Genomic DNA, 16948 nt, shown 5'->3' with positions numbered 1-16948 from the left:
ATTTACAAAGCCATTTTGGGTTTACTACCATTTTATTTGGGCATTTTTATTGTTCAGAAATGTGGTGGGTATTCTCTTCGTTCGCTGGACTTTATCCTGCTAACTGTTCCAAATGTCCGAACTGAGTTTGGTAAAAGGGCTTTTATGTACTCTGCGCCATCGTCTTCGAACGCCTTACAAAATACTTTTAAACTGGAAGAACTTGTCCCGATTGGTATTTTTAAATCACTGATGAATGATCTTTAGACTGATTCCCTGACCTGTCAATGTTTTTAATTTGCTGTTTTTGATTTTGTTATACTCTTGTGAATTCTATGGTTTTTACTAGATTATTTGTAGTTTTTTATGTTGTTTGTTTGTAATTTTTGTAATGACTTGGTGCTGCCTATCTTGGCCAGGACGCTCTTGAAAAAGATATTTTAAATCTCAATGAGCCCTTCCAGGTTAAATAAAGGTTTAATAATAAATTCTACTCTACTGTACTCTACTCTCCTCTACTGTACTGTACTCTCCTCTCCTCTACTGTACTCTCCTCTAATCTACTGTATTCTCCTCTACTCGCCTCTATTCTCCTCTACTCTACTCTCTTCTCCTCTACTCTACTCTCTTCTCCTCTACTGTATTCTCCTCTAATGTACTGTACTCTCCTCTACTCTACTCTCTTCTCCTCTACTCTACTCTCTTCTCCTCTACTGTATTCTCCTCTAATCTACTGTACTCTCCTCTACTCGCCTCTATTCTCCTCTACTCTACTCTCTTCTCCTCTACTGTATTCTCCTCTAATGTACTGTACTCTCCTCTACTGTACTCTCCTCTAATGTACTGTACTCTCCTCTACTGTACTCTCCTCTAATGTACTGTACTCTCCTCTACTGTATTCTCCTCTAATGTACTGTACTCTCCTCTACTGTACTCTCCTTTAATCTACCGTACTCTCTACTGTACTCTCCTTTAATCTACTGTACTCTCCTTTAATCTACTGTACTCTCTTTTAATCTACTGTACTCTCCTCTACTGTACTCTCCTTTAATCTACCGTACTCTCTACTGTACTCTCCTTTAATCTACTGTACTCTCCTCTACTCTACTGTACTCTCCTCTACTCTACTGTACTGCATTCTCCTCTACTCTACTCTCCTCTACTCCCCTCTACTGTACTCTCCTCTACTCTACTGTTCTCTACTCTATTGTACTCTCCTCTACTCTACTGTTCTCTACTCTATTGTACTCTCCTCTACTCTACTGTACTCTACTCTATTGTACTCTCCTCTACTCTACTGTACTCTACTCTATTGTACTCTCCTCTACTGTACTCTACTCTACTGTACTCTACTCTATTGTACTCTCCTCTATTACCCTCTACTATGCTCTCCTTTATTCTCCTCTCCTCTCCTCTCTTCTCTTCTCATCTATTATCCTCTACTCTCCTCTCCTCTATTATGCTCTCCTTTATTCTCCTCTACTGTACTCTCCTTTCTTCTCCTCTCTTCTACTCTACTGCACTCTACTCTATCAGTACCTGTCCAGATGTGGCTGCTGTTGACAAGGTGGTTGTTTACTGATGCTGTTGTCTGGTTGTTGCTCAGGATGCCCCATAAGGAGTTTCAAGACCTTCAAACTGACTTGGACACAAATGCATCGAGGGGTTACCATCAACCGGATAGTCTCTATGACGACGACCAACAACCCATTTACCAAGATGGTGGGCGGTCGCCAAAGCGACGGTTGTTCCCCTCTACACCTCAGGGTGAGGTCCCTTGGCTACCATAGTGATTAAATCAGGGGTGTCACTGATTGGCTGATAAAGATGATGATGGAACACTCATTGTAATGAGATCCATAGATGTAAATGATAGGTGTTTCCTGTGTTTAAACCTCCAGCACCCCACAGACCCTCCTTCAACTTTGAGTGTCTGCGGAGACATAGCAGTCAGGATGATGACATCCCCTTGACCCCTTCCGTTCCCCATCGAACAGCTCTACCCCTGCATCTGATGCAGCAACAGGTGCGTACCACTGAACCAAACTGATGGCTACCCGTATGCACTGAAAGACTTACTCTCGCACAATTAGCTTACAAAATATTGACACAACTCACTGCACATACACACAAACATGTGTGAGTCTTAATTTAGGCAATGAATTAAAGGTATGTCTATGTGGTTTGACCTCCTTGACCCCTCCTCTTCTCCTGTTGCCTAGGTGATGGCAGTGGCTGGCTTGGACTCCAGCAGAGTCCAGCGTCTCTCTCCATCACGCTCTCTACGTTCCTGGGCCACGCCCCCCACCTCCCCCATCAGCAGGGACCACTCCCCCTACTACACCCCCCTCATCCAGGTACGTGTGTGTGTGTGTGCATTTATGAATGTAAATGTATTGATACATTTTTGTGTGTCTGTGTGTGTTTGTGGGTATCCAGGTGGACTGGCGTGGTCCGGGCAGTGTGAGCAGCACCCCTGGCTCTGTGAGAAGAAGCTCCTGGTACACTGATGCCCCGGAAGCCCCTTTGAGCCTCACCTACTCCCCCTCACAGCTCCAGATCCCCCCAGAGTACCGCAGGAAGTACCACCAGAAGATAGGTAGTGCCAACAGCCTAGTGGAGGCAGTGAGTAGCCCTGACACACACACACACACACACACACACACACACACACACACACACACACACACACACACACACACACACACACACACACTTTGATTGATTGATTTAATGATTTCCCTCTTTTTCCTGTTTCAGGTGTTGATTTCAGAAGGACTGGGGAAATACGCCAAGGACCCCAAATTTGTGGCGGCGACGAAGCATGAGATCGCGGACGCCTGCGAGATGACCATCGACGAGATGGAGAGTGCCGCCAGCAACCTGCTGAATGGCAGTATGGGTAATGGAGCGGGGGCAACGGGGGCCACGGATAAAGTGACGGCCACGAGCCTCAGGGACCGTAATCTCCATGACTACAGTGATGAGGAGCCGGACATGAGTGTGAAATGTGAAGAGGATCTGACTGATGAGATGATATGCATCAGCACCCTATAGCAGTCAGTCACATAGGCTGCCTGACATGGCACCCTATAGCAGTCAGTCACATAGGCAGCCTGACATGGCACCCTATAGCAGTCAGTCACATAGGCTGCCTGACATGGCACCCTATAGCAGTCAGTCACATAGGCTGCCTGACATGGCACCCTATAGCAGTCAGTCACATAGGCAGCCTGACATGGCACCCTATAGCAGTCAGTCACATAGGCAGCCTGACATGGCACCCTATAGCAGTCAGTCACATAGGCAGCCTGACATGGCACCCTATAGCAGTCAGTCACATAGGCAGCCTGACATGGCACCCTATAGCAGTCAGTCACATAGGCAGCCTGACATGGCACCCTATACCGTATGAAGTGCACTTGTGCACTATATAGGGAGAGATGTGCCTTTTGGAGTGCCTTTCTTTCTGTGGAATGAATAGATGGATGGAAACACTGCCCGCTGGAGAGGAGTGGAGGGATGGCGGGACATGCTAAGGATCCAACTACAGAGGAGTGGAGGGATGGAGGGACACGCTAAGGATCCAACTACAGAGGAGTGGAGGGATGGAGGGACACGCTAAGGATCCAACTACAGAGGAGTGGAGGGATGGAGGGACACGCTAAGGATCCAACTACAGAGGAGTGGAGGGATGGAGGGACACGCTAAGGATCCAACTACAGAGGAGTGGAGGGATGGAGGGACACGCTAAGGATCCAACTACAGAGGAGTGGAGGGATGGAGGGACACGCTAAGGATCCAACTACAGAATGGAGAGATGGAGGGACACGCTAAGGATCCAACTACAGAGGAGTGGAGGGATGGAGGGACACGCCAAGGATCCAACTACAGAATGGAGAGATGGAGGGACACACTAAGGATCCAACTACAGAGAAGTGGAGGGATGGAGGGACACGCTAAGGATCCAACTACAGAGGAGTGGAGGGATGGAGGGACATGCTAAGGATCCAACTACAGAATGGAGAGATGGAGGGACACACTAAGGATCCAACTACAGAGAAGTGGAGTTATGGAGCGACATGCTAAGGATCCAACTACAGAGGAGTGGAGTTATGGAGGGACATGCTAAGGATCCAACTACAGAGGAGTGGAGTTATGGAGGGACACGCTAAGGATCCAACTACAGAGGAGTGGCGTTATGGAGGGACACGCTAAGGATCCAACTACAGAGGAGTGGAGTTATGGAGCGACATGCTAAGGATCCAACTACAGAGGAGTGGAGTTATGGAGGGACACGCTAAGGATCCAACTACAGAGGAGTGGAGTTATGGAGCGACATGCTAAGGATCCAACTACAGAGGAGTGGAGTTATGGAGGGACACGCTAAGGATCCAACTACAGAGGAGTTTCACCCCTTTCTTTCCCTCTGTCTGGCAACACCCAGTGAAACAGAGAGTGAGATATAGGTAGGGGTTGTCCCTTAGGGGATGCAGTAATGCTAGGTTTGCAGTGCACTCAGGATGAGTAGGATTAGTGTCACCGCCTCAATGACTTCATACAGAAATCACATATCAGTGACATCACATTCCAATCCTCAGGCATATCCCCCCCTGCCTCCCATTTGCCTTACCCTCTGCACAGAGATACTGAGAATAGTGAGTCATAGGTGTAGTGGTGGCCATTTTACAGACCGCTTTTTGAAACTGTGAACAACCAACATACAAGAAAACAGTGTATTCTAATATCACACACTCATTCCTGCCCAAGTAATCAGGGATGACAGGGTTCCGATCGATAGACACATGTACAGGTACAGACACTAGAAACCATGTTGTTTTAGTGGAAGGAAAAAGCTATTAAGTTGTAGATATTTTTTAAACCCTGTAAGAAAAATAAACTATAGAAAAGAGATGCTTTATATTTGGTTAATTATGAATCGTTACAGGTATAGCAATATCGTCCCCATGCCTATGTTTTATTTGTGAATTAATATGAAATTATATTTTATAATCTTGTCGCCTTTTTTCCCGCTAGAATGCATTATGTTTAAGCATAGTAGTTTAAGGAGGATAATGTTTATTTAGAATGACTATGATGTCAAAAAGAGCTGCTTTCACTGAAGTATATGTACAGTATGGCTCTACAGAAGGAGGGTTTGCCATTTACCATCTTAGCTCACTGCCAACAGAGATAAATCGTTTCAGGTTACATTGAGGACAACTGTTTTTCATTGTGTATTGTACAGCACTAGAGCAGTTTAACTGTTTACTGTGTTACTGTGCTTCTTCTTCAACTGGGCACTGTCATGGAAATGTGTTCATGTCCTGTCAACCTTTACAGTATGTGCAATGAAAGGGCTCCTTCAAAAAAATACCAAAAGGGAAAATCTATGCTTTGAAGACACATAGCTGTGGCCAATAAAGCTGTATGACTAATATGCATTTTCCAAACATGTAAAGTCAAGTTCAACATAAACCCATGTCAGGGATCTTTGTGAAATGGCGTCAGGAAATGTAAATTCCTTAACAATGGAATATAGTGTTTACAACGACTAGGGTTTCCTCAGCATAACTCCCATCTTTCTCTCGACACAGAACGACGCTCTCAGTTCAACACATGAAACATGGCATAGTGATGGCCACTCAGTGGGGTTTTATCTAGAAGGGATAATACAGCTTTGGTCAAAATGTACTTTTCACATAGCAGGTTAGGAGAAATAGGTTAAGGTTAGGAAATGCGTTAAGGTTAGCTAAAAATAATTTTAAAAATAACTTTGACATCAATTTGACAAAAGTTGTATCCCATCTAGAAATGACCACTCAGTGAGTGTTTAGGCTCAGTGGGGTTCAAATCCTGACACAACGGTATGCATGCATGCCTTCCAGGACTGGTAATGATACCTACTGCACCAGAGGTTATATCACTGGCTCAAAATGTCTTTGAGATGGTGAGACTGTATTTTTCCTGGGGCTATGTACAGTTGAAGTCAGAAGTTTACATACACTTAGGTTGAAGTCCTCGTTTCTCAACCACTCCACAAATTTCTTGTTAACAAACTATAGTTTTGACAAGTCGGTTAGGACATCTACTTTGTGCATGACACAAGTCATTTTTCCAAAACTTGTTTACAGACAGATTATTTCACTTATAATTCACTGTATCACAATTCCAGTGGTTCAGAGGTTTACATACACTAAGTTGACTGTGCCTTTAAACAGCTTGGAAAATTCCAGGAAATGATGTCATGGCTTTAGAAGCTTCTGATAGGCTAATTGATATCATTTGAGTCAATTGGAGGTGTACCTGTGGATGTATTTCAAGGCCTACCTTCAAACTCAGTACCTCTTTGCTTGACATCATGGGAAAATTAAAAGAAATCAGCCAAGGCCTCAGAAAAAAAATGAAGACCTCCACAATTCTGGTTCATTCTTGGGAGCAATTTCCAAATGCCTGAAGGTACCACGTTCATCTGTACAAACAATAGTACACAAGTATAAACACCATGGGACCACGCAGCCGTCATACCGCTCAGGAAGGAGACACGTTCTGTCTCCTAGAGATGAACGTACTTTGGTGCGAAAAGTGCAAATCATTCCCAGAACAACAGCAAAGGACCTTGTGAAGATGCTGGAGGAAACAGGTACAAAAGTATCTATATCCACAGTAAAACGAGTCCTATCTCGACATAACCTGAAAGGCCACTCATCAAGGAGGAAGCCACTGCTCCAAAACTGCCATAAAAAAGCCAGACTACGGTTTGCAACTGCACATGGGGACAAAGATCGTACTTTTTGGAGAAATGTCCTCTGGTCTAATGAAACAAAAATAGAACTGTTTGGCCATAATGACCATCGTTATGTTTGGAGGATAAAGGGGGAGGCTTGCAAGCCGAAGAACACTATCCCAACCGTGAAGCACAGGAGTGGCAGCATCATGTTGTGGGGGTGCTTTGCTACAGGAGGGACTGGTGCACTTCACAACAGATGAAATGATGAAGAAGGAAAATTAGGTGGATATATTGAAACAACATCTCAACACATCAGTCAGGAAGTTAAAGCTTGGTCGCAAATGGGTCTTCCAAATGGGCAATGACCCCAAGCATACCTCCAAAGTTGTGGCAAAATGGCTTAAGGAAAACAAAGTCAAGGTATTGGAGTGGCCATCACAAAGCCCTGACCTCAACCCTATAGAAAATGTGTGCGCAGAACTGAAAAGGTGTGTGCGCGCAAGGAGGTCTACATACCTGACTCAGTTACACCAGCTCTGTCAGGAGGAATGGGCCAAAATTCACCCAACTTATTGTGGTGAGCTTATAGAAAGTTACCCAAAACGTTTGACCCAAGTTAAACAATTTAAAGGCAATGCTACCAAATACTTATTGAGTGTATGTAAACTTCTGACCCACTGGGAATGTGATGAAAGAAATAAAAGCTGAAATAAATCATTCTCTCTACTATTATTCTGACATTTCACATTCTTCAAATAAAGTGACCTAAGACAGGGAATTTTTACTCGGATTAAATGTCAGGAATTGTGAAAAACTGAGTTGAAATGTATTTGGCTAAGGTGTATGTAAACTTCCCACTTCAACTGTATATGGTTACAGAGACCTTTGAGTCAGAGATTTGCCAAGTTATATGTGAAGGTATATTCCACTAAATTGAATCATCTTTATTTATACTGTTTGCAAGTGAGAAAAACAAAAACTAAATTGAGGAAGAAAAGGTTTGTTATACAGCTTGTGTAATTCACAGCTTAATTGTTTGTATTACTTTTGTTGTGTAAGAATCAGTGCAGAATGTGAAGGTTAAAGTGATTCACTGTACTTGAAGAATCCTGCTTTCTACCCGCTAACGTTACAGCTGATTCCACTTTGTAGCAGATTAGTTTTACCTTCAGATTTTATACTGTTGAAACCCCTTTTTTTGTACAGTTCCTTTATTCTTTTGAATATTTGCCTGGAATGCTGATGATTTTGTAATGATCACAACTGAATAAACTCCCTCCAAGTCACTCAATGGCTCCAGATGACAGTATCTGTGTTATATGTACTCGGCGGCAGAATTTTTGCCAAACCAAAAAATACTCTACATATGATTAAAACAATTACCATCACAGCTGTTAGTGAGTGTGTAAAACGCAGGGTGCAAAGTGATGATGTAAGACTTCGGTAATATTCTTCATTTAAAACGTAGTCAAAAGCTAACACTAACATGGTGGTTAATAATACTTTCCGGATGCACTGTACACGTGACTGTGAACGTGTAGAAACTAGAGGGTACATTTGTGTGGGATCATTGTGTCTTATCTAGGCTCAGTTGTACAGCCACAGTGAATTTCTCTAGAAACGTCAAATGTGACTGGAACATTGCCCATTATGACGGTTGGCTAGCTGGCAGCTGTTGATTAAGTACCAACATTTCCATAGAAATCATAAAAGGAACAATAGCTATCGAATCAGAGGAATTGAGATATGCAAACAATGTGTTGTTACCCCCATTCAAAACAATGGATTGGATTAGGTAAAAAGACAGATAGAAAAGGTTCAGTAAAATGTAAGTGCTGGTGATATGCAGTACCAGTCAAAAGTTTGGACCCCCCTTACTCATTCAAGGGTTTATCTTTATTTTTACTATTTCCTACATTGTAGAATAATAGTGAAGACATCAAAACTATGAAATAACACATATGGAATCATGTAGTAACCAAAAGTGTTAAACAAATCTAAATATATTTTATATTTGAGATTCTTCAAAGTAGCCACCCTTTGCCTTCATGACAGCTTTGCACACTCTTGGCATTCTCTCAACCAGCTTCATGAGGTAGTCACCTGGAATGCATTTCAATTAACAGGTGTGTCTTGTTAAAAGTTAATTTGTGGAATTTCTTTCCTTAATGCGTTTAAGCCAATCAGTTGTGTTGTGACAAGTTAGGGGTTAGGGTTGGCTCATATGAGGACCGCCACAGGAAAGGAAGACCCAGAATTACCTGTGCTGCAGAGGATAAGTTCATTACAGTTACCAGCCTCAGAAATTGCAGCCCAAATAAATGCTTCACAGAGTTCAAGTTTCAGATCCATCTCAACATCAACTGTTCAGAGGAGCCTGCGTGAATCAGGCCTTCATGGTCGAATTGCTGCAAAGAAACCACTACTAAAGGACACCAATATGAAGAAGAGACTTGCTTGGGGCAAGAAACCCAAGCAACGGACATTAGACCGGTGGAAATCTTTCCTTTGGTCTGATGAGTCCAAGTTTTACATTATTGGTTCCAACCGCCGTGTCTTTGTGAGACGCAGAGTAGGTGAACGGATGATCTCCACATGTGTAGTTCCCACCGTGAAGCATGAAGCAGGACGTGTGATGGTGCTTTGCTGGTGAAACTCTGATTTATTTAGAATTCAAGGCACACTTAACCAGCATGGCTACCACAGCTTTCTGCAGCGATACGTCATCCCATCTGGAAAGTCTTCTGGGCCTTGAACAGGGTGATGGGCTGAGTGCACTGCTGCTTAACATCCAGCTCCAGGTGGTCCTGAAGATTACTGTCCTACAGATAAAAACACACATATGCACAAAGTTCAACATTATGCATTACATTTCTGAACAACACAACTTGAACACTATATTTAATCATTAGTTTTGTGTGTCCTTGAGCTTTGCTACAGCTGCTTTAATTCATTTCACTGGCTCACCTTTGTCGACAGGTTTTATTTGTGAGCTTTTTTATAGGTTTGCCCTTTATATTCCTATTCTACTAAATAGTAAACTAGCGTTTGGGTTAAACTCGTAGCCCTTTACACTCCAGCCCGTATGCGGTTGCGAATAGCAGACACTGATAAGCACCTAAATTCGAACGCAGTGGCTGTACAGTAAAATGCTATACAGTCGTGGCCAAAAGTTTTGAGAATGACACAAATATGAATTTTCCCAAAGTCTGCTACCTCAGTGTCTTTAGATATTTCAGATGTTACTATGGAATACTGAAGTATAATTACAAGCGTTTCATGAGTGTCAAAGTATTTTATTGACAATTACATGAAGTTGATGCAAAGAGTCAATATTTGCAGTGTTGACCCTTCTTTTTCAAGACCTCTGCAATTCGCCCAGGCATGCTGTCAATTAACTTTTGGGCCACATCCTGACTGTTGGCATTCCATTCTTGCATAATCAATGCTTGGAGTTTGTCCACCTACAAGTTCTCAATGGGATTAAGGTCTGGGGAGTTTCCTGGCCATGGACCCAAAATATCGATGTTTTGTTCCCGAGCCACTTAGTTGTCACTTTTGCCTTATGGCAAGGGGCTCCATCATGCTGGAAAAGGCATTGTTCGTCACCAAACTGTTCCTGGATGGTTGGGAGAAGTTGCTCTCGGAGGATGTGTTGGTAACATTCTTTATTCTTGGCTGAGAAGCAACCCCACATATGAATGGTCTCAGGATGCTTTACTGTTGGCATGACACAGGACTGATGGTAGTGCTCACCTTGTCTTCTCCGGACAAGCTTTTTTCCGGATGCCCCAAACAATCGGAAAGGGGATTCATCAGAGAAAATGACTTTACCCCAGTCCTCAGCAGTCCAATCCCTGTACCTTTTGCAGAATATCAGTCTGTCCCTGATGTTTTTCCTGGAGAGAAGTGGCTTCTTTGCTGCCCTTCTTGACACCAGGCCATCCTCCAAAAGTCTTCACCTCACTGTGCATGCAGATGCACTCACACCTGCCTGCTGCCATTCCTGAGCCAACTCTGTACTGGTGGTGCCCCGATCCCGCAGCTGAATCGACTTTAGGAGATGGTCCTGGCGCTTGCTGGACTTTCTTGGGAGCCCTGAAGCCTTCTTCACAACAATTGAACTGCGCTCCTTGAAGTTCTTGATGATCCGATAAATGGTTGATTTAGGTGCAATCTTACTGGCAGCAATATCCTTGCCTGTGAAGCCCTTTTTGTGCAAAGCAATGATGACGGCACGTGTTTCCTTAGAGGTAACCATGATTGACAGAGGAAGAACAATGATTCCAAGCACCACCCTCCTTTTGAAGCTTCCAGTCTGTTATTCGAACTCAATCAGCATGACAGAGTGATCTCCAGCCTTGTCCTCGTCAACACTCACACCTGTGTTAACGAGAGAATCACTGACATGTCAGCTGGTCCTTTTGTGGCAGGGCTGAAATGCAGTGGAAATGTTTTGGGGATTCAGTTAATTTGCATGGCAAAAAGGGACTTTGCAATTCATTTGATCACTCTTCATAACATTCTGGAGTGTATGCAAATTGCGATCATACAAACTGAGGCAGCAGACTTTGTGAAAATTAATATTTGTGTCATTCTCAATACTTTTGGCCACGACTGTACATGATATCAGAGCTTAGGGTCTCTGCTGTACAGCGCTGTATGGGATTCAACTGACAGTAGTTCTAAATGTGAGGATCAACTGCCACAGGAAGCCTGTTTGTCGTATTGTGAAGAAAAATTTGCTGCAGAACATGCACCTGAATGCACTAATGACTATGTTCTATGCGCTCCAAAAGTACAGTAAAATCTGTTTTCTGAAGTGCCTTATGAAACCCTAACACTGTAAGATTGTATTTCATAACTTAGCTAGTCATGTTTGCAATAGAATATGCTTTCAAATGATGCCTATCTGACCCAGATTGCGATTCATAATGGACCGTTTTTGGATTTTGTAAACAGCAACAGTAATTGTGTGATGGTGGGGACGGAGGGCTGTGTCCAAACAAAAAGAACTACAAGTGCGGGTGCTTCATTTCCTCAACAGCACAGCTACAAGCTCAGAAAAGCACCTAATAGTTGAAGGCTCTTTCTTTAAGTCATCAAAGTGCATTAAAATGACGTACGAACTGTGCACAATTTGGAGAGGTGTGTGGTAACATGGAGACAGCAGTTAGACCTCTCAGTCAAACACTTGTTATTGTTTTGTCTGTGCACCTACCCCAAATGTTCCATGAATATTCTTATTATGTCACTGAATGTATCCAGAGTATTTTCAGATATCGTTGTCAGCACATGTGAAAAGTACAGTAAATATAAAATGCACATAAAATCAATGTTTGGGTTCAGTCTTGTGTTAGGTGAACTGTTGTGTCCTCACCTTTGGTCAAATAATTTCCTCATAATCTCCAAACTGTTCCCTTTCAATTGTTACCATGGTTATGAACGTCATCACATCATTCAAGTGCACTTTTGCTTTTTTGCATTTCTTCAAGTAAAAGTGAAAGTCACAAATACTACTTGAGTAAAAGTCTAAAACTATTTGGTTTTTAATATACTTAAGTAACAAAAGTAAATGTAATTGCAAAAATATACTTAAGTATCAAAAGTCAAATTAAAAGTGTAAATCATTTCAAATTGCTCACATTAAGCAAACCAGGCGGCATAATTTTCGTTTTTTTTAATTTATGGATAGCCAGGGGCACACGCCAACACTCAGACTTCATTCACAATCAAAGCATGTGTGTTTCATGGATCAGAGGCATTAGGGATGACCAGGGATGTTCTCTTGTGTGAATTGGACCATTTTCCAGTCCTGCTAAGTATTCAAAATTGAACGAGTACTTTTGGGTGTCAGGGAAAATGTTAGGAGTAAAAAGTACCTTATTTTCTTTAGGAATGTAGTGAAAAAATATAAATAGTAAAGTAAAAAATTCCCAAACAACTACTTCAAAGTATTTTTACTTAAGTACTTTACACCACTGGTCATTGTCCTGTTGGAAGGTGAACCTTCGCCCCAGTCTGAGGTCCTGAGTGCTCTGGAGCAGGTTTTAGAGCACACTGGGCCAATTGTGCACTGCCCTATGGGACTCCCAATCATGGACAGTTGTGATACTGCCTGGAATCGAACCAGGGTCTGCAGCACTTAGATGCAGTGCCTTAGACCGCTGCGCCACTTGGGAGCCCAGGTTCCTTCCAGACATGACACTTGGCATTCAGGCCAAATAATTCAATTTTGGTTTCATTAGACCAGAGAATCTTGTTTCTCATAGTCTGAAAGTCCTTTAGGTGCATTTTGGCAAACTCCAAGTGGGCTATCATGTGCCTTTTACTGAGGAGTGGCTTCCGTCTGGCCGCTCTACCATAAAGGCCTGATTGGTGGAGTGCTGCAGAGATGATTGTTCTTCTTGAAGTTTCTTCAATCTCCACAGAGGAACTCTGGAGCTCTGTCAGAGTGACCATTGGGTTCTTGGTCACCTCCCTGACCAAGGGCCTTCTCCTCTGATTGATCAGTTTGGACGGGTGGCCAGCTGTAGGAAGAGTCTTGGTGGTTCCAAACTTCTTCCATTTATTAATGATGGAGGCCACAGTGTTCTTGGCAACCTTCAATGCTGCAGAAATGTTTTGGTACCCTTCCCCAGATCTGTGCCTCGACACAATCCTGTCTCGGAGCTCTACGGACAATTCCTTCGACCTCACGGCTTGGTTTTTGCTCTGACATCCACTATCAACTGTGGGGGAAAAAATTATGCCGATTTTTTTTCATATTCACATGAAAATCTATCCCCAATTGGATGAAAACCTAGCTATTGATGTATTTAATCATAATTGTATTTCAGCGGGCTATCTTTTTGAAAGAGCGTCTAATGACCGATGTCCACCAGATGCATATGCGTTTTGTTTTGCCGGATGTCTTGCGCGCATTTTCTGTACTTGACGCACATGTGCTTCACTTTTCAACTAGCTAAAACCTAGCTATTGGAGTCTGTGTGTACTTCCCTTTGTACCACCGTGATGTAGGTCTCCATAGCCTTGGTCTCCGGACCCGACAGAGAGTACAGTTGTCCCTGGGGCGGAGTGGTGCCTGGGAGAAGGTCGATCCCGCAGTCATAGGGTTGGTGCGGCGGAAGCGAAGTGGCCCGGGCCTTACTGAACACCTCCCGTTGGTCCTGGTACTCCGTGGGAATGGCGGAGAGGTCCGGGGCAACTTCCGAGCCCCCAGGAATACGTCCCGGGGCAGGCTGATCTGACTTCAGGCAATGAGCATGGCAGAACGGGCTCCAGCCCATGATGGCACCAGCAGACCAGTCAATAAGACGATTGAGAATCCCATCACCACGGGAACCAGAGGAGACTTAATAAGCATTGTGGGTGACCCGGCCAATAGAGCGCTCGTCCAGTGCTCTAACGTCCATGGGAATGGAGAGTGGAGATGTCCAGCTCGGACTCCAGGGTAGCGTCCATAAAGCTCTCATTGGCCCCGGAGTCGATGAGTACCCGAAGAGATTTAGACTGGTTCCCCCACAGCAAGATGGCATGAAAAGGGGTGCAAGTAAGGGGAGAGGAAAAGTTCTCCATATGGCCCATCAGAGTACTCACTCCTACCAGTGAGCCTGGTCTTTTAGTGGACAGGTGGAGACGAAATGACCAGTAGTCCCGCAATATAGGCAACTCTTAGTGTGAAGCCTGTATAGCCATTTGGCTGGGGACAGCCTAGCTCTGCCTAGTTGCATCGGCTCGGGAAGAGGTGAATTGGCAGACTTCGGAGAGTCGGGAGAACTCGGGTGGCCTCGGGTTCTCTCGGCAATGGCGCCGTCGGGGACTTCCGGGATGTCTCGGAGGCGAGGTGGAAGCCTTGGGCGGGTGAGTGAAATCGAACCTCCTCTCCTGCCTTCGCTCCCATAGTCGCCCATCGATCCGAATGGTCAAGGCGATGAGTGAGTCGAGATCTGTTGGTAGTTCCCAGGCTCCAAGCTCATCCTATACTTCCACGATACTCCGTGCAGGAACATGTCGAACAGCGCTTCCGTGTTCCAGGCACTCTTAGCTGCCAACGTGCAGAAATCCACCGCATAATCTGTCACACTGCGGGAGTCTTGCCGAAGCTGGAGTAACTTCTGGGCAGCCTCTCTCCCGGACAATGGAGCATCGAACTTTCCTCACCTCCACCACAAACTCCTCCAGCCTCTCTCCCGGACAATGGAGCATCGAACTTTCCTCACCTCCACCACAAACTCCTCCAGACTGAAGCATACAGCCGACTGTTGTTCCCATACTGCCGTAGCCCAGGCGAGAGACCTCCCGGACATCAGCGTGATGAGGTACACCATCTTAGAGCAGTCCAAGGGGAAGGAGGAGGGCTGCAGCTCAATGATGAGGGAACACTGAGCGAGAAACGCCGCAGTCTCAGTTCAGGGCAGGCAGAAGTCAATAATCCAGGGTGGTGTGACAAGGTACAGAATGGCAGGTAGGCTCAGGGCAGGCAGAATGGTTAAAACCGGAAAAACTAGAAAACAGGAACTAGAAAAAGACAGGAGCAAGGGGAAAAACGCTAGTAGGCTTGATGAACAAAACGAACTGGTAACAAACAGAACACAGGTACAAATACACTGGGGATAATAGGGAAGATGGGCAACACCTGGAGTGGGGTGGAGACAAGCACAAAGACAGGTAAAACAAATCAGGGTGTGACAGTAATAAGCAACTTTGCTCTTTTTTTATCTGTGCATGGTATTTTTACATAAATCAATCTGGATTTAGGCCAGGGCACAGCATTATCACAGCAACAACTTTAGTTGTTAATTATGTTGTCAATGATTTAGACGCTAAAATGAATTGGGCTGCTTTGTTTGTGGACCTGTCAAAAGTGTTTGATACTGTTGATCATGCTATTTTATTGAACAAGTTGTCCTCAATTGGTCTAGGTTCTGACGCCTGCTCATGGTTTCATGGTTATTTTAGTGACAGAACTCAGGCCATTGTGATTGAAGGGGTTAAGTATGAATTTCTTGAACTACATAAAGGTGTTCCACAGGGGTCGATACTAGGACCTGCTCTTTTCACTATTTATATAAATGCTATTGGTTAATCTGTTAAAAAAAAGTACAGTATGTACACAATTGCCCCGATGGCTGATCTGGATGTGACAAGGCTACAGTCCGATTTTGCAGCTGTGCAGGAAGCCCTTTGTGATTTATAACTCGTGCTTAATACGGGCAAAACTAAATACATGTTGTTTTCAAGTTCTCATAAGATTGTCTCATATGGATTACATCTTCACTCATCGGATGGTTCTATAATCGAACGAGTCCCTGCATACAAATACCTTGGTATTTGGATTGACAATGATTTAACATTTTAAAAAAACATACGAATGAGCTTGTTAAGTAGCTAAGATTTAAAGCAGCCTTTTTTTACATAAACAGATTGCCTCTTTCTAGTTAGCATGTCGATCACATCATTACACTATTTTTGTTTACAAAGCCCTGCTCCACAAGCTTCCAATTTACCCAACTCCACTGTTAAAATGACAAGTTATCAAACCCATTCACAGGGTTGGTTAACTCTGGAAACTCCTTTGGTGTCTACAGAGTTAAGTAAATCAGCCTTTAACTTCCTTGCACCCAATGTTTGGAATAATCTCCAAAAGATGTTTCCATTGGATGCTTTGGTGGCTCTAGGGTAATCCAGACATCGGACAGGATTTTTATAATGAAGAATGTGTTTGTTTTAATTGACAGTGTTTTGTATTTTAAATGTGTATTTCATATGTATATTTATTTTGTATTTACTTTATTTAACCTTTATTTAACTAGGCAAGTTTATACTTGTCTATTGATGTGTTTGTTTTTGTATTGTGCAGGACTCATTTGCAAGAGACTAGTCTCAATATGACTTCTCTGTTGAAATAAAGGTAAATAAATATAGTAGCCCATCATACATTTCTAGTCTAGGAGAATCATGTAGCCTATATGGACTTTATGCACTATACTTGGAGGCGGCTATAAGGGGAGTCAACGCTTTCATTCTCGAGTTTCAGTTTCAACAGATCAAACAATTTCAACCTTTTAAAAAAGCGAGAAATGTTTGCAACATCATCTATATTTTCTGTGATATATTTTTTTTTACTTTTAAATTCACCTGTCTATGAAAACACAGATAATGTGTCTGTTATGATTTTTTTTTTAAATGCAGGCAATAACACGATATAAAACTGGAGTGGGGTCACAGTAGGCAATG

At 43.4% G+C, this 16948-nt stretch overlaps 1 protein-coding gene across 2 annotated transcripts in view; it reads left to right on the top strand.

The window, feature by feature from the left end:
* The window catches only part of LOC115168317 (voltage-dependent L-type calcium channel subunit alpha-1D-like), a 108321-nt gene extending 104718 nt beyond the window's left edge, over positions 1-3603 (top strand). For both annotated transcript variants that reach the window (XM_029723469.1, XM_029723468.1), the window contains 5 exons: positions 1586-1746; positions 1881-2005; positions 2202-2336; positions 2419-2604; positions 2740-3603. In XM_029723469.1, coding sequence (XP_029579329.1) covers positions 1586-1746; positions 1881-2005; positions 2202-2336; positions 2419-2604; positions 2740-3036 — 904 coding nt within the window. In that variant the 3' untranslated portion in view covers positions 3037-3603. The remainder of the gene's footprint in view (positions 1-1585; positions 1747-1880; positions 2006-2201; positions 2337-2418; positions 2605-2739) is intronic.
* The last annotated feature ends 13345 nt before the right edge of the window (positions 3604-16948 follow it).

The sequence above is a fragment of the Salmo trutta genome, chromosome 30, assembly GCF_901001165.1.
Source record: "Salmo trutta chromosome 30, fSalTru1.1, whole genome shotgun sequence".
Taxonomy (NCBI): Eukaryota; Metazoa; Chordata; class Actinopteri; order Salmoniformes; family Salmonidae; genus Salmo; species Salmo trutta.
Note: the sequence above shows the minus strand (reverse complement) of the source record. Positions and strands in the feature narration are given on the sequence as shown.